The sequence below is a fragment of the Eufriesea mexicana genome, unplaced genomic scaffold, assembly GCF_001483705.2.
Source record: "Eufriesea mexicana isolate 0111107269 unplaced genomic scaffold, ASM148370v2 scaffold124, whole genome shotgun sequence".
NCBI lineage: Eukaryota > Metazoa > Arthropoda > Insecta > Hymenoptera > Apidae > Eufriesea > Eufriesea mexicana.
Window position 1 is genome coordinate 3,222,956 of NW_016908357.1, and position 18,634 is coordinate 3,241,589.

The following is an 18,634-nucleotide window of genomic DNA, read 5'->3' on the forward strand; positions in this document are numbered from 1 at the left end:
CCCCCCCCCCCCCCCTCTGTCTATGCCCCCTTCTTTCATTTCCTTCGCAAACTGATGGGACAAATCAGACGACGAGCCGGGGATAATCGGTAGAATTTTAAAACGAACCAACCAGTCCTATATCGCGTTCTTTTCACTTGAAATTCGATGGAATTACGCGAATTTAACACGTCGCCCTTTCAGTAATTTCGATCACGTTTCCCGAGCTTCCGTCTCAAGTTTTCTCGTGATTTATGATTTCCATTTAAATTACACGAGTTACGGGACTCGAGGAGAAGTTAAAAAAATGTTAATCCATCTGTGATTGATTTGTGCGTTGGATCTTATCGAGACTGATACACGTCCAGCTCGTTTTATCGCGAAACCCGGGTCGGTAGGCAGATACAGTCATTACAAAACGGAACAGCTGATAACACTCGTGTGCCTGTGTTTCCAATTTGGATCCCAGTTTCACGTAAATTTGCTCCACTTCTGCACCGGCAACGACTACGGCGGAACCTCTAATTCACTCGAGATATACCATCGCGAAATCATAAAATACTTGGACACGTGACTGTTAAGAAGACAAAGATCCGTTTCAGCGACTCGTTCCAACCGGGACGACTGATAACGACGAGCAAGGGACAGAGTTTAGTAAGTTTAATCACAGTTGGCGGACGTTGCTCCAGTTTCGTTGGGGTTGCATGGTATTCTTGGAACGAAATACGTCTCGATGGGGATCGCTAAGAAGGCAGAATGCCATTTCGATGGCACTTTACCGTGGAAACTCGTCAAAAGAGGAACGAACCACCTTCCTGGCGCGCTGGAAATTATTCGATGTTGGGATTTCGTGCTGCTTCAGCCTCGAGCAGCCTCGAGAGAAGCCATATCATGAAAATTGAAAACATTTCAGGGGCAAATGGATAACGAAACGGCGAGCGGAGTGCACTTGGATTATCGAAAAGTCGCTTTCGGCCAGCTGCCGAGTGCCAAATGGAAACAGGCGATGAGATTTTCCACAGATGACTGCGTGGATATCCTTTATGGCGGTTCGATACGTAATTTTTTTCACCGTCGAACACATTACGGAGTAACACGGTAATGGAAAGTGGCCTCTCGTGGTACTTGGAGACGTTCTCCGGTAGCCGGGCCCATCCCCGTTGCTGCAACTGTGTCAAACATTATGCAGGCAAGCAAAAGCCACTTGGAATGCAAATATTTGCAGCGAGCGTAATTAAGGCCCTTGTAGAGTGGAAGTGACGAGCGCGTTCAGTTGTTGGATCGGCACCCGTTGCCGAGGAAAAATATTGCCTTTCGCGCAAGGAACTCATGCAGGGCACTATTCTGCGAATTTTTTCCTCGGATAATTCGCGCAATCAATAAAATAAATTTAATAGAGTTCCGAGGAATTTTGCTTCCGTTCGTCTTTGAAACTTGGGAAAACGAATGGGAAAAATAACTCCAACTGGTACTCTTGGAGTAGAATTTTTTCGAGTACCTTTCACATACTCGTACCAGCGGTGCATTTATCGAGGCAAATCTATATTTTTATGGAATACGAAGGTAGAAAGCATTCCGCGGATAAATGGTATTGTCGTTTGGAAAAAAATTGCGGAATATTTTAAGAGAGAAATTCGTTCCGGAATGTCTTTTTACGAGACCATTTCTACCGCTGACAGCGGGGAAAATTCTATCAGCAGTATGCATATGTAGTAAGAATAGAGAATTTTTTCCACAATTTTATTTCCACGGTACACATCGATTTTCGTGGATTGGAAAATTGCGAGAAGTTTTGAAATAACGAGTACATGCCGTTATTGGATCGGCGCTATTGTTGGCTGGCAAAAATATCGGTTTTCGTACTGGAAGGTCCATTGAAAAGGCTTTTTCCTCGAATATTTCTCAAACGCTGGAAAATTTAGAGAGTCATATTCGGGTGGCGTGTACAAAGAGAAGAAGAATTTCTAAGAAACTCGAAGGGCAGATATTTCTAAAACGGAACGACGTATCGCAACTATCGTTTCGAGTCATCAACCGAATATTGCGACACGACGCGTGACGATGATACGAATTATCGATCGGGAACAAATCGCACCTGGATCGCGAGAGGGCTGGTTACCATTGTCTGGGAGCATTTTGAAATTATTTTGTTTCGAGGCAAACTGATAAAGAGCGCTGTTTCAATGTGCATCTCGCATTGAATTCATCGGTGCAGTCGATTGATATTTACAAACGACTGCGTTTATCGGTGGAAAATATACGCGTACAGAAACAAGATCTTCTTCGGGGGCGGAGGGGGTGGAAGAATTTTTTTGCAGCAGCGTTGGGAAAACGCTGGCTGAAAAAGTTCGCAGCGAAAACTGGAGCGAACACGTTTGACCGTTTGCCGAGAAAATTGGAATTCCTTTGGCAGGGAAAACGTGGAAATAAAAGTGAAATAAAACGTTCGCCCGCCGCGATAATTTACAGTTTAATCGAATAAAGAAAAGCATTAGCACCGGAAGGGGATGTTCATTCCCTTCCAACGTTCGGTTAATCTTCGTGCTCGGATAGCAGAGAAAATGAAACCTTCGACCTGGCATTTGAAAATCAACGATTATCTCGATGCCGGGGCTACTCGTGTAACTCTACGAAACGAGATCGATCCATTTCGCGCAAAGAAATTGCATTAGTATCTCGTCTTGTCTTCCAGGCAATTTTCCCCGGACGAAAAAGAGGGAGACGAAGAGTTTTTCGTGATCTACCTTGGCAAGAAGCGAGCCATCTTAGATCGACTTGGTCTGGCTCGTTTTAATTTTCAATTTCCACGAGAACAGGAAGCAACAGCCACTCGCTTCGATAGCAGCCTTCAACCCCGGGGAACGATCCCGTCTCCACGATTATTTACGAAACGTTAACGGATTGCCACGATCGAGTCGATTAAATGTTCTGGATCGTCGTTCGATTTCCGGCGTTCGCCGAAGGAAACTGACATTGCTTTTCTTTCCACCTTCCCATTCGACGTGTGTTTATTCGCCAGTCGAAGGGGAGGAAACCCGTGACGCGTTGAGAGAACGAGCGGAGCAACATGGGAGAGACATTTCCATCACAAAAACGACCGCTTTCGGTGGATCAAGCCACGAGGACGCCACTCGAATATGTATGGGACCAAAAGGGGCCATCGCTACTCGACAGTCCTCGTTCGGGATATTCATCAGGAGTCCAGAACTTCCGTTTCCTGCAGCTCCAATGGCCGATCAATTCATCGAGTGCTTATGGAGATGAAGGGACTCGAAATTAAGGTGGTTACCGGCTGTGATTTTTGTGGAACAAGTGCATTTCCCGTTTCTCCATGCTACCTATGGAAATTTATATCAAATATTTAAACGAAAAATAATTATTATTTATTTATTTATTTATTTATCTTAACGGGTAATAACTCTTTGGTAACAAGAAAAATAATAATATAGTACAGAGTCATTTAGAGTTCTCGTTGGCCGATAGAAGATACAATATACTATGCTTAAAATGAGTAGGTGAACAGAAAAAATTTGAGGATTGGCGGAAACGGTATATTATATTAAGATATATTATTTAATATATTGTTATTATTATTACGATATATTATTTAATATATCGGACGTTGAATGTTCAACATCGAAGAATAACAGGAAAAGAAGACTTTCTTCACTTCAGGACAAAAATTTCAAGGCCCTTTTTCCACCCCTCGCAATACGATAAAATAAAATAGGAAAGAATCGCGAGTTTCGAATTGTTTCTTCTTCGCTTTCACTATAGTCGAATCGATTAAGCAGGACAACGAAACTGACCTCTTCTTTTTTTAAATTAAATTTACGATAATCGTGCTTTCTTTCAAACAATCACGCGTATCCATCGTACCGTACCCGGATCCGTTAGTCAGCGTTTTCCAGGCAGTTGGGTAAACACGAAAGCGCGTTCGAACGAGCGCAACACAATGCTCTCGAAAATATATAGACGCAGTTAAGGGATTTGCCAATGCGCTACTCTCTAATTCCTCTCCACAATTCTGAATTCCAATCCGAGCGAGCAAATTATTTCGAATTATCCAGCAAACTTCGAAAGGTATCTGCGCGTTTATAACTTCGAATCTCCCTTTCTACTCGTGGATACGTGGCATTAAAGCGACAAGCGTAAACCGTTTACAAAAAGATTCCTTCCACGGTGGAAGCGGTGGACGATTTATCGAAAGATCGGATTACCCTAGGGGACGCGTTACTCGTGCTACAAAACGTTCGAATTCCATTCGGAACGGTTCTGTATGGTCATCAGCGACGGAATATGTTGGTCGTGAAGGAGAAAGAAGCATGAGTTATGCGGCACTGTCGCGACCCTCTCGAAATCGTAACGCAGAATCAATGACCCTTCGTTTGCTTGGCCATTCTTCCCTCGACGTTGGGATTTCGTTGTACTTGGAATAAAATTGGAAGGACGAAGGCCGGATGGGCCAATATAACGATGAAAAATCCCAGAACTGACCGAGATAGGGGAAAACAAAAATTCCCCTTCGTCCAAATGATTTTATTTACATGCACGTCGATGAGTCGCGGACAAAGAAATTTACGAAGTTCGGAGCCAACTTCGCTCGGCTTTTGCTTTCCAAAATGGCTACAAAGCCCCCTCGGTGTGCCGGAAAATCGAGAAAATTTACAAAGTGTACTTAGGGTCGGAATGGAAAGAATATTCGGAGCTTCGGCGAAGAGAGAAGTTCACGTTGACTGGAAACATGTTGTTACATCGGATCGTGGAGGTTAACGTGACCGTCGTGCGAAATCCCAGTATGACCATAGAGAGAACGACGCTAACCTTGAAGAACGGGCATTTCCCGGACATTACCGAGCTCTTCCTCGATGTATGGCGCTATTTCCCATCTTCTAATTCCCCATAGAACTCTGGAATACCATCGATACCTTTAACGGTTCCATATCTCGAACTTGCTTAAAAGCATAGGAAAATATCGCTTCTATGGAGTGACAAGGGATTAGAATTTCGTCGAAAAATGACGTATAAGTATTCGATATATGTACGTAAATACGTAAAGCAGTACAGACTTTCTCCGTGACGTTCCGTGTTCAGTGACGTTACTGTCCTCGTTTATTCGGCTCGTGAATTATATAGATTGGATGTCAGTGTTTTCGAAGGTATTCCGGAGCCGTGGGCTATTCCACGTCCACGATTGATCGAAGGCAATTTAATTTAATGCGGGCTCAATGTTTAATCCACTTAATATTAATCGCGGCAGTAGGCCGCTTTCATCGTACCTTCTAACCGTTCCATAAATGGAAAATTTCCCATCTGCAGCGGTTACCGATTTATCTCGACGTTACACCCGAGTGCACGCATAAAAATATTAAAAAATGAAGGAATACCGTAGTCGGCTCGTCGGTAGGCAACACAAAAGCTTCTCCACTGTGAACCAGATTTCTCCTCTTCTTTTCCCACCTTCGAACCTCGCGTGGATAATCGATTTATCGCATTCGACCGTTATCGAGTTTACAAGTTCGCGAGAATTAACCGCTATGATATCGCGTTAATTTCAACGCCGTTACATCAGAGGGCACTAACGATAATAGAGGATTCGCAACAGAACTCGATCAATCGCGGAACGAGTGATTTTTGCGAGAGATTTACGACAGCTTTTCCCTGTACTTGGTAATTCGGTAATTCGCGCGATGCGTCATTGCGAGTAGAAAATTCGGCGAAAATACGCCCGTGAGCCGGATAAACGTTAATAAATTTTCATTCGGTCGGTCGTGCACGCCGCGACACGATGTTGGAACAGGTCGGGACGATCTGCGACGAGCAACCGTTCAGAATTTATTGCCGGATCTCCGAGCGGGACTACGTGCCCGTTTTCAACTTTATCAGCTTTAAAGGCGGCCTCGAGCTGATATGCAGCCCCGAGTAAACATCACCAGTGATTACAATCGACTTGTTGAATTCGAGGCATCCCCGTTTCACGGGAAATCGCCAAACTTTCGGATTCGATCGTGAAAAATTCCGATTCGAAGGAAATTGATTTTATCAACTAACGAGACGAGGATGACTCGCGACAGTTGGAGGCTCAGGTCGAATTTTCATTTCGAGATTTCGCGCAGGATCTACGTGGTCGTGGACGAGCCCATCCTCGACAGGTCTTCGTCCAGGAGTAAATCTTCGACAGGAAAAAGTGACGATTCGGTGGAAATTATTAGCGCGGAAGATAATGAATCGGATGCGAAATTCGATTTCACGGAGAAGGATGTCTCGTCGTTATTGGTGCTGTCCGATATCGAGATACTGCAGGTACATAAAACGTTTATGTTGGGGAACCGGGGGTTTACGTGCAGGTTTATGGAGAAGGAATTAGAGCGAGAACTGAAGAACAAGAGCAACGACGATGCTCGTGAAAAGTAATCGTGTTTGTTGCGTTTTAGTGCGCTTTGTCTATCTTGCGAGAGTACGACGACGACCCTGGCGCCCCTTTCCGTTACCTATTTGCGAAAACACCCCCTTTGTACGGCCGAGAATTGAAGGACACCGACAGACAGATGAAGATTTTGATGAAGGGTGAGTTGGTCAAAAATGTTCGCGAGGTATTTAAAATATTTCACCACGCGTTCACCTCGATTGCTCGTGGTTAACCGGAATTTTTCCCGGAAACAAGGAATGCCTGGTATTTCAGCAAAGTTACAACGGGATTATGTCTTTAATAACGTCTTCAGTTTCACAAGAAATTTATTCCATCTGCTTGGCTGCATGTTCGATACCCGAGTAATTCTGAAATATAATTCAGAGGCTAAGGGAAGTTCCTTAGACAGCGAAGAGATCGTAAACTCATTTGCGTTTGTTTGTTCTTCTCCTCGGTTGTTTCTTCATAAATTCTATCGAGGTAGACGGCTCTATTATCATTGATTTTGAATCTCCATCCAGAGCGCCATTTAAATTCTGGCTAGAACAGAATTTCCCGATTTGATCAGCGCACTCGAAACTGGAAGTATCTGGTTACCAATATTCGTCAACATGCACTCGAATGTATCGAATGGTTCGCGTGGTCGCGATGGTTCACGCACGAAATCGAGACCACGCAATCAAGCAGAAGTGGACAATCGTTTTTTACAGCGAGTACCATTTTTCCCGCCAGTCGCAATTAACGTTTAATGCGTTCCATTTGTACGCGCGTGCGGGCCAAAGTAATCGATCGATCAGGCTACATCTATCACGAGGAAGAGGAGAGAAGGAGGAGAAAAATGAGAGGGAAAGGTAGAAAGAAGGCAAGACTAATAAGAGCAGAGAGGAGAGAGACAGGACGAGCAGGAGGAAGTGGAAACGGAAGAGGAAAAGGAAGAGGAAGAAGGTACACAAATTCAGAGAGATCGGTTGAGTGGCCACGTAGAGTTCGAGTCCCGTGTTTACAGGCGTTTAATTGCGTTTACTTACATGGTTAATTCAGCGTGGCTTGTGACATTGTCACGCTTCAGGCCAGGCCCCGATGTCGAGTTAATTGTTTGCCTTTCATTGACCTTTTTACCTCGCGGAAAGCTACGCCGAAGAATTCCCGCTGCTTTGAACTCAGGATCCAGATTGTTCCAAGTGCTTCACCGTCCTTCTTCCCGTCCCGTTGCGGGAATTGAAGGTCTTTGTTCCGGCGTCCTTTGAGACCGGTGTGCGTTTCTTGCGTTTGATTTCCGTCGCTCTGATTAAAGAGCTGATTTTCGCGTTTCTATAAACCAGGCATTCGTTTCTTCGTCCTTCCCGAGACAGTTTCCCGGGGCTTTCCGACATTTTCACGGCTGAAATATCAGCCTCGAAGGGCGAGCAGCTAATTACTTCCGTTTTACCAACATCGTCGACCTTTTTTCCCAGGACGGAATCCAGGATTCGCGAGCAAGCAATTTTAACCGTTTCAAGTTAGGACTCTTTACCGTGGCGAAATTTCGGCTCATAATTTCCCACTGTTCCAAGCCGCGGGGACCCCGCAGTTGCTGGATTATTAAAATTTGATCCGTCTGTGGAAGTTGGCTTAATTAAGCGTAATGTATACGCGTGTAATAAACGGGGCAAGTTTATGGGGAATCCGTGTAACGAGGTTAATCTCGGTCTGGCCGAGATCAGTCGACCTCTCGTAAAGGAATTTTACTATCGGCTTTCAGCCCGAGACGCGCGATGGATCGTCCCGTGTTTCCTTATCGGTATTCTTGGCCGCTTATCGCGGCACGAGCCACGTTCAAAGACCGAGTTTCCATTTTGGTAACGAAGCGTTTGTCCGCGCAGGTTTCCCGCAAGCCAAAGAGAAGCCTTTTCACGAACCGTTCCCGGAAGTGAGGGATATCCGCTCGCAGAGCGCCAGCAAAGGTTCGCGAAGAGGGAAGAAGTGAAACTCGCCGATCCCACGAGGAATTATTTCGATTTATAAATCGTTAAATCATTTCGCCGAAGATGTAACATATCACGGTATTTTCTTCGCGATCAAAGAGATTCGTTAAAACGAGATGAAATATCAGCTAAAAACGACGTTAATTACTCCCAAGGGAAGATCGATGGCGTGCTAAAATGTTGATCAACCACGCGTCTAATGAATACGTACCTGCTCGGAAGAAAGTAACACGGCAGAGCGTAACTCGTTGGAAATGACTTAATTTCCGCATTGTCATGGGACAGTCTCATCAGGGAGACGCATTTAAGTCTGGCTTCAAACGCCACGCCGTACCTTGCGTAATAAACCAACATGTGAGTGTGTAACTGCACTTGTCTCGCTCTAATGATCATTAAGGAGGCTGAGAAGAGTCAACGGGTCGTCCAAGTACCGGAACTTTGCTAAAGTATTTTTTTCCTTTTTTTCTTCCCTTGCCTTTCTCCCTCGAGTGACACCCTACGGAGTCTCTTCGACCCCTTCGCGCCATTCTCTGCCTCACGTGTGTTTTCCATTAAATCATCGCGCAGTCATCTCTTTGCTTCCGTACTCTCGGTTAATTTTCCAAACGACCACGCGCGTTCTTCGTTCCCCTGCCTCTGAACCGAGGTATCGGAGACACCATGTTGGAATTTCGAAGCGCGAAAACCTCCTCGGCGCGTGCCTTATCGTTTTATCACTAGCTGCTACCCCACAAATTTTTGAATCCAGCGGAATATTTCGCCAGATGAAAATCCCTGTTCCCTTTAATCCTGTCTACAGCCAGGGGAACAAATAGCCGGTGGCTTTCACGCCGAGGTTCGCTCAGGTGACACCGATCGCGTTTAAGTCTATCCGGCCCAGTCGCACGGTTGAAAAATGTAAATCGTGTTTGGAGTGCAATTAAAAAGTTTAAAAGCGTGCTCCGCATCGAGTGAGGCCTCTCTCTCGGGGCGCAGTCAAAGCCACGGGGGCTTACAATTAAGGGATGAAAGTGGGATGACGTTCGTTTGTGAAAGCCGGAAGAAGGAGGGCTTTTGGTGGCATCCGGTCCAAGTCCGACGCGATTTACTGAAATTCACCGCGGGTAGAATAACAGGGGTCTCGTTTCCTCGATGAGGGCTCGGTCTCGCGAAATCGTGTCTGTAATGAAGATCCTTTCCGAGGCGCGCTCGAGCGTGGAAAAAATCGAGCAGGATTATTGAAAGTGAAAGAGTCGCGAGTATCAAACGAGCCGGGATATCAAAGGGACCGTATTAACTACCGATGGCTGACATTAAACGTATAGACCCTTTTCAACTTGTCGCGGGTTGGCGTATAGAGCGACGAAAATTAATGTCGGCAAGGTGTACGGCGAGGAGAGAATGGAAGGCTGGGGTGTTTGAGGAGCAGAAAAATCGGAGGCAGAGGGGTACGTCTGAAAAATTACGCGAGAAGTTTCCCGACATTTACCCTTTAACGGGTGGAAACCGTGTCGTTGGCTGGTATTTCGCGTGTATCCTCCGTATTCTGTACGTGTGTGCGGGGAACGCGATGCAGCGATTAGAGACGCAGCGTGACGTCAATGGGCCGAAGTGTCTGTCCTTGTTAGAGAGGCGGTTTCTGGAATGTTGCGTTCACGCGTACGAATGCACACGGGCCCGGTTGGATTTCGACGCGGTTTGGCAGGGAATTCGCCCTGTGCGTGTCTCGTCTTTCGCGATGCCAGCAGGTTAACGCGCGCACTTTGATCCCATCGACGTTTCAACGTGACCAACGCTGTACTACTCCATGGCAAATCGACCGTCCTGTATCCTGCGCAGGATATCCAGTTGTTCGCAGGACAGCTTTCACCGGTCCGATGTTTTTCCCAAATTTTTGCAAGATTTGTAACAGCTCGGGACTCGTACGTTTCTCCGTTTGTGCTTACCCTTTGCGTCGTTTAGCCGTTCGAGTTGCCCAGGGAATTACGTTCGACTGGTTTATCTTCGACGAAAGAGTCGCGTATCGGATAAGAATAGCCACTCCGTGTAATTTCTCCAGGGACATCGTATTCTTGTTTATCCTGCCGATCCACGGGGACGACGGCGCGGTTATGGTGCCTCGATAAACGTTACGCGACTGTGAAAGGAAATCGACGGTGCACGCGGGTACGTGCACGTCGGTGCAGAGATTTTTCCACAATTTCGCGAGGATTTTATTAGCCGCCGATTTATCTTCGGTGATTGCCACGCGAACAACGGGATTGCAATTAGGGACGAAATTGCGGAATGATTTTCTATTAGCACGCTTGAAACGCGCTGATTCGAAGCGAAACCCCCCGCGTCGAGGAATTCAGCACCGTGAACCTTTTGCCGGTCAATAACCGTCCGAATTTTTCGCGAAATCGAACTGCGTAAATTGTCCAAACTGCGCGCCGGGCGAGCCGAAATTGCTCATCCCGAATGTCGCTCGCATGACATAAAGGCAGCTCGTTTGCGATCGAAAGAGGTTATTACCTCGATCGAGAATTATTGCGCACCTTGAATTACATCCCTCGCGAGAGGAATTTTTTCGGCCATTATGGTCTCGAAATTTCGAATAATCGTGTCGTCGTCGTGCATATGTACGTGCATTTTCTTCGATTAGATACCATCCTGCTAATTTCAACTCATCGTGTGTGAGGGAAGAAACGTACTTTTGTGTTTGACATAAATTATTTCACACTTACGACTGTGAAGCGTTGTCTGCTGGAACCTAAGAATAAGGTTTCTCGAGAGAAATTAGATGGATTATCGTACCACTTCCTCTGCTCCTGAGGCATTAAGTTTTTCCGAGCCAGACCAACGAGTCACCTCTGCGTTCTGTCACAATTCGATCGAGGTAAAATGGAACTTCTCTAATTTAAGTAAAGCTAAATATTCCACGGAGGACGTGGCAATTCCACGCTACCCAAGTCTCCATTATTATCCCACGATTCTGCAACTTAGCGAATTAATCTTTCGCCGGGCGGAATTCTCAAAGCAAATATTTCCACTGTAAATAGCACACGGAAGAAACTATCAGCTGTTCAATTAGCGAAGCGTTTGGCTTCACTTAGAGCCACTTTGTTATCGCGTTAAATTCGATCGAGCCACGAGGAGAGGCTCGATACTCGCCGAACACGCTTCGGAATTCGTCGCTCGCGGATGACTAGGTTCTCGATTTTCTAAGGCAAACGTCGTTACCACGGGAAATATCGGGAACTCGTGCGATTGACTGGAGCGTATCGGCGCGGAAACGTTGCCACGGCTCCGTCAACACTTGCTATTGACATTTTTCGCGGCGAAAAGGGCCGCGTTCTAGCTGCACGCCTGCTCGGCGAAATTTTTCCTTATCTCTGCGAATTTTCCAGCTTCTCGGCGTTTAACATCCTCCAGGATTACCAGAGCGAGTGAACGCGAGCTACGCGATTTTGCACGCATGCCGGCCGATTTTCCTCGTGCAAATTCTCCCGCGTCACTCTTTTAGTCTCAGCATTTATTCGCACCTATCTCGTTACGCGTAATTGGCAAAAGAGTTCTTTTCTCTGCGTGTGGTGATCCCTTTGGAGATTCAGCGAGGTCCTAGACGGTATGCAAAATTTACGTTTCGGATAAACTCGCGAGGAACGATGAGGGTTGTTTTACGAGCGTTTTATCCGCCAGTTCGGCGCTCAACTAGGTTTCTCGTCTTAAGCGAAATCTCGTGGATTACAAAACGCGAAGGCAAATCGAATTTGTTATATCGGATTGCACGCTGCGGGGCGAGGAACGGTGACGAGTATGCAGGTAAATTACGATTGTAATAGAATGAAGTTGGCGGCCCTTTAACCGCCATCGCAGAACGAATTCGCCGTGTAATTACGGCACGTTTTGTTAATACAAGAATCGCGACAGAGCCAATTTCCACCGAACAATATCGCCGCGATAACAATGAGGAAACGCTGCCAAATAATTTCGCGTGACAATTTGCTACGCGAAAAGGCGCGAAACGCGCAGCCACGTCGACACTCTAAATCCTGGAATTACAGCAAAGCAGCGGAATCCACGGCAAACTTCTTAACTCGTCGAATCGTTGAATCATCGAATTACCCATCCTCGAAGTTATAAAACCGAGTACTTTCCTTACCAAATTACCAACTTTCGTCATCGCTTGCAACGTCTCGCCGCCGTGGTCTCGCCATTCGTTTCGTTACGAACACAAACGCATCTTGATTCTAACAATCGCGGGGTTCCTTCGACTCTCGAGGAAATAGCTGGCAGTTCCCGTCTGCCAACGGAGCTAGGTGAACCACCGATGTCACCTGCACGCCATCGAATCAATAGAACCGTCGAATCGGTACTTAACGATTTGGACAACCGCAAGTGTGGGCCGTTGGTCCTATATTACAGGCAGAATTATCGAATAAGGACCATTCATGCTCGCCGTTTCACACACACACACACGCACACTCCGTCCGCAGTACACCGTGCATGTAGACGCATGCACGAGGCTTTTGACCGTCGTCCGTGATCGGTTTGCCGGGTCTGGCCCTCGCGAAATTTCAATTATTAGGCAATACGAGCCGGTAACAAGATAAACGGGTGGCGCATCATTCGAATTTAATTTGCAACGCGAGCTGATTTAATCTCACTCGGCCTCCAATCGCACCCGACCCACCGCGATTGGCTCGCGCGCTATTAAACTGTTGGAATTGCCATACTCGCCGATAAAACGCGACTCGGGTATCATTTTAATTGCGGCGAATCGCGAGAGATATATCGCTGGCCGACTCGCTCTGATTATCCATAGGAACCTCGGTTTAATTCGTTGTCGCGTGTGGCTTGTAATCCCGTGTCATGGCGTCGCGTTTTCGCGCGATTCGCGGCATTCATTCGTGACAATTGACACGATGAACTGGGGTCAATCGCTGGCTGAGAATAAGGACAACGAAAAAGTCGCTCGTGAAGCGACCTGTCGGGTTATTATCGACGAATAAAACGACCCCGCATAGGTGACGATACGATCGTTTCCAGGATGAAATTTTGAAAACTCGTTGCTGAACAATGGGATCGAATCCCTGGTTGGACGCGAGTTCCAGGGTACGGGAAAACGAGAAATTCATGAAAATTTCGTGGCCAGGAAACGAGGAATAACCGGCACTCGCTCGGAACTGGATTATCGTGCTCGCCTAATTTCTGCCCGCATATTTTTCTCTCTTTTCTTTCACCCTTTTATCCGCGTGCTGCCAGCCTAGAGTCCATTCGCGAAGAGTCAAAATTAGCTCGGAGATCGCCGGTTTAAAGCTTCGAGCGACGTTTCGTTACCGTTTCTTCCTCCACGATCATCGTCCGCTTTAAAATTCCTATATCTTAATTTCTTACCGGACCATTCGCAGCGAATGGGAAATGTCGGGCGCGATAAAATGGCGGCTCGTAAAAGAGAGCTCCGCTTGCTGCTAACATTCATCGCGATTATGGGGGTCGGAGATAGTCGTTCATCTCGCTGCATAATAAAATTCACTCGATACATTTTCCTCGATTATTTTCACTCCGGGTTGGAACCTTTGAGAAGCGCATCATTTTTCCTTGCATTAATTACTAGCATTTGGATCGATGTCGATAAGGATGAAGTAAAATGGCTTTATTCTTCGTTCCATTTTGTTTCGTTTCGTGCTCGGTTGTGCACGTGCCTGATAAAGTTTACGGAAGTGAAAATATAAGGGAAATATTAAATGTACGATCTCTATTCGGGATATGTAATAAAAATAATTTCATCGGTACCGTGTCAGTCACGCTTAATCAATCGAATTTCCTCGGGTAATTTTGTTTATCGTATATATCGACTGTATCGCGCTGCGAATCGATGAGGAGAGATAGAAAGAATCGCGGTAGAAGGAAAGGGCCGAGAATCTCATCGAGTAGATTGGCGTCTGTTTTCTTGGGAATTCGTGATATCAAATTCCGCCTGTGCACCGTGTCTTTTTCCACGTTTCGATTCCCCTCGCGAATCACCCTGCTTGCTCTTTTTCCCCTAACTCCGTCTTTCTTTGCGTTTGTTGCGCGTCAAGCTTTCTCTTGCGAGTCTCGTTATTTCGAGGAAAATGGGCAGATGACTGCTGGATCCGTATGGCGAAACTCCCGTCATAATTTTGGAAGTCTTCCGTACGTACGGGGTATGCATCCCTGGGAAAAATTCGCCTTGTTACCGTTGCGCCGCGATGTATAGCAATTTCGTACATAAGCGCTCCTTCTAATAACCGTAATACTCCGCGAATTCAGCCTGGCTTCCCGCGAAATGGAAATTTCGTAAATTGGTGGACGGGTTGCCGCGAAACATCACACGAGTGGGTTATGTAAGGCGTAAAAAGGAAGACACGGTGGACGTTGAAGCGCGACGGGGAAAATTCTCCGACGAATTTAATTGCGTCGATAAAAAGATGGGAGAGTCGGGGAAAAATTCATGCATCAGTCGGAATGGCGAAAATGTTTTTTAACGCGAGGCAAGCGGGACGGAGCTTGTAGCCGGTTGGCGGGAAAAATTCTTCACAGGCCGCGGGTGTGTGTCGGTACGAGTTACGCCGTTCACAGGCTGCTTTTTGCAGCGGCTTCTTCTGAATAAATAGTGCGCCACTACGGCTAGATGATCTTCAGGCACTCCGGAACAGCGGACTTTACAACGACCGGTCTATGAAGCTTTTTGCTTACCACTGTTACAAGTTGTCTGCGCCACTTTTTGAGCGGGCTCCTCGTTAAAATTTAAACGCTCGAACCGTCGAAATAAACGTCGCTGTTCCTCTCGCGAGTTCAAAACGCTGCGCGCTGGACCGAGGCGTGATCGAGTTCGGGCCAGCTCGACCCGAAAGCAATGAAATTCGTAAGAAAATCGAAGACCCGCTAGTGATGGACAAACTTTTTAATCTCTCGTCGTTCGGATTTACGAAATTCCAGAAAACTTTGAGATATCGAGACAGACGCTTAAACTGAACGCTGCAGTATATCGCGCGAAGTAGAACGGTCAGAATCGTAAAACTCGCTACGGGGGTGATAGAAAGAGGAATTAAGCGGGAAAGTTGAGGGGGGGGGGGGTGAGTCGGGGTTTAAAAGGCAATAGTTCTTCCTCTATTCGCCTCTCGCCACGAGCAATTTGACGGATTACGTCGTAAAGACGAGGCATTCTAAACGGAGGAGGGCCAGTAGTAATTTCGATAATAGTCAGCCGCGCGGAGGTCCTTCGAAAATCATTTCTGGCGCCGGCCATGTTCGATTTCCACTTCGCAGTTGCTCGATCGAGCTCGTTAAGAGTTCCACTTTATATTCGACGTTGGTCCGTGAATATTGAAAGAAGTCCAGTCGATTCGTAGCCGGCTGCGCGATTTCCATCCGAACCGAACGATGAAACGATCCGTCCTGGTTCACGGAACGAGTAATTATCGTGCTTCCATGCTTAATGGAGGCACTGTGCGAAACAATGCCACGGAGAAGAGCAGCGATCGATCCACGCTGCGTTTCCACGTTCGATTGAATATTTTCTGTTCGAGGAGAGTAATTAACGCCTGCGGCGAGCCAAGGGAATGGGATTTTCAGGCTACGGGGTAAAAACGGTGCTCCATACCCATCGTGAATCCTGGGGTGAATAATTGGCCCGCCCTTCGAAGGTCAAGTTTCAAGAGAAGGAAGATTTATCCACGCTTCAGCGTGGAAAACTCGGTATTGCTATTCAAGAAGGACATTGAGCACCGCGCAATTAGTATTTGGTCCAGAAATTTTCTCAAAATTATTTTATTTATCTACTTACACTCGTATCTCTTCGTTCATTATATCACTAATTATACACACGTTATTACAATAGAACTATACAAATTAAAAAAAAAAAAAGAAAAGGAAAAGGACTAATTTTTATGCGACAAAGAGATTAGGAATAAATTAATCTAAATCCAAGTATAATTCTGAACTGTCTACGAGGCAAAAATCGGCTGAGAATTATTTGTAATAGCGTCAAGAAATCGCATATTTTACGTAGAATTCGCATATTTTATTTAAGTCTCTTTAATGTAATTATTATATTAATTCGACTGTTTCCATACCTTCGATTCGAAACCGGTTTATCAATGGATCCAAAGATTCCCTCGATCATTGCGTCGTTCAGTACAGGACCCCATATGCCGGAAGATTGCTCTAGAATCGTTTTTGCTGGGACATCTACCACGAATTCTTCGAACCTCCGATGTTTCCCGTCCTTGCTCGTTCTCCTGGACTAAACTCGAATCACCAGGCAATGCTCATTGAACGTTTCCGGTAATCCTATCAGCTAGAACCGGAGCGTATTAGGTCGCTGATTCGATTCGAGTCGCTTGTTTTACCGTGAAACAAGATCGAAGCGTAGGTGAGAAGGATTCATCGACAGATTTGTCCATCTCCGATTAGTTCTTATGTCCACACTGCCTTTGTTTCGCTTCGAGGAATACGAGCGGAGTCGAGTAGGTTGGAGGAATGTTCAGGCACGTTTGATTAATCCGGGGACCGGATGGATAGCGTTAATTGAGTAGCAATCGTGGAAAAGCAGGGGACATCGAGGTATCAGGGTCATTAGCAGCTGAAACAGTTTCATAGATGTTTCACAGAAGTGCCAGCAGCGATACGGCACTCCCTATTTCTATGCGGAAAGATAGCGGAACGGTGTCGAGGGTAATCTAATTATTGGCCAGAGGATCAGACCGCGTTTTATCCGGAATTTAAGAGGATTCTTTCGGCTGATCGAAATTAAGATCCGTGCAGATTCTTTGCTCGCTTCCGCCATGCAGGCTCCGCCAGTTATTCGCGAAATTGGGACGAAAAATAATTAGTTTACGAACAATCCACGCGGGAATTTTTCAATGAAATTTAGCGAAGAAGGGGGAGGAAATTTCATTCATCCGAGGGGCGAATTTTTTTCCTCGTTTCATTTCAATTTCTCGCAAAATGGCATGGCACTTGGCGGCATTCTGAGAGACAAAGGTCAAAGGTGAAAGAGGTAGAGAGGATTTTAAGACCGAATTACGAACTTGTGACAAGTTTATCTTGGCTGTCGGTGAAACTTTTCTTTAAACGCGACATCGTAATTTTCCCCGGCAATTGTCCGTTAGCATTTTTATGCCGCTGAAAATTTCATGGGACACCGGCGAATTCGGCGGAATATTTATGAGTATTTGATACAGGGCTAGCCGGCCAGAAAACGAAACGCACATTTTATCCGGCCCGGCGAACTTCCTCCCTTATCGCGAAAAGTACAGGGTACACGGTATCATTGCGACGGGAATATCGAGAAACCAGGGAACCTATGAAAAAACTTCGGAACACCGGGGAAACAAATTTCCTCCCGTGCCAGCCGAAACTTCCCTTTTTCTCTCGGGCTTGATTGGCTAAACGCCGACCCATTTTTAAATTTCTCCCCGTTATCGACTCTCGCGTTTTTTCCACCAGGGTGTGCAAGAAAAATCCAACTAGCGGTAACTAGCAGTAACTAGGCACCCACCCCCGATGGTGACTAAAGGGAACAAAGGGGAGACAGGCGGTGCGAGTAACTGGGAAGTTGGAAAAAAGTGTGCGAGCCGGAAACGTTTTGTTTTCTCGTTATAATGGCCGTTCTCGCGAGTTTGACGTAATTAGAATTCCATCCAGCGTATCACCGTTTCAAACCTCGTTTTACGACTTCACGTGGCTCTGTTAGAATTCAGCTTCCTCCCTAAATTGCGGCTAACGCGTCGCCCCATGCTTCTTGCTTCGGCCGGAAATGCGTTTTGCCGCGCGAATTCCGGCGTTGATCGACGTTTCTTGCCGTAAAACGTATATCGATATCTCGTTGATATTCAATTGACAGTATCCTGATCAATCACTCGGTAATTTGATTAACTTGTTTATTCGCGCTGACTGATACGTGTATTATAATTAACGTCCAATTACGATTAGATTAGCTCGACGTCGTTTATGTATAATTACATCGCGACCTGATAATAACCGGCAGCATTAACGAGCAAGTGCGTGCACGCACAACAATTCCTTTCGTTTGGGGAATTGGCTGGTAATTGCGGCGGAATCCGATCGTGGAATTTGGGTCACGCGGTATACGACGATTAGTGATAATAGGGTGATTCATTGGCAAACACTTTTATTCCACGATATTCCATGCACCGCGATATTAAAGAGCGATTTGTTCGCAACGAATGTTAATTCGTCCCATAAATGCCAAATATCGCGTGCTCGGTTGTACCCTCATTTTTGGCTAATTAATTTTTAATATTCCTCGGGAAATCGTTTGACAATTCCGATG

General features: G+C 46.1%; 2 protein-coding genes across 3 annotated transcripts in view; both read left to right on the forward strand.

Moving 5' to 3' along the window:
• LOC108555514 (uncharacterized) overlaps nucleotides 1-18,634 on the forward strand; it is a 128,169-nt gene that overhangs the window by 58,806 nt on the left and 50,729 nt on the right. The gene's annotated exons all lie outside the window — the stretch shown is intronic.
• Nucleotides 6,040-8,354, forward strand: LOC108555413 (uncharacterized). The gene is made up of 3 exons (XM_017911040.1): nucleotides 6,040-6,282; nucleotides 6,414-6,546; nucleotides 8,251-8,354. The coding sequence occupies exons 1-3, from the start codon at nucleotides 6,040-6,042 to the stop codon at nucleotides 8,352-8,354; spliced, it is 480 nt and encodes a 159-aa protein (XP_017766529.1).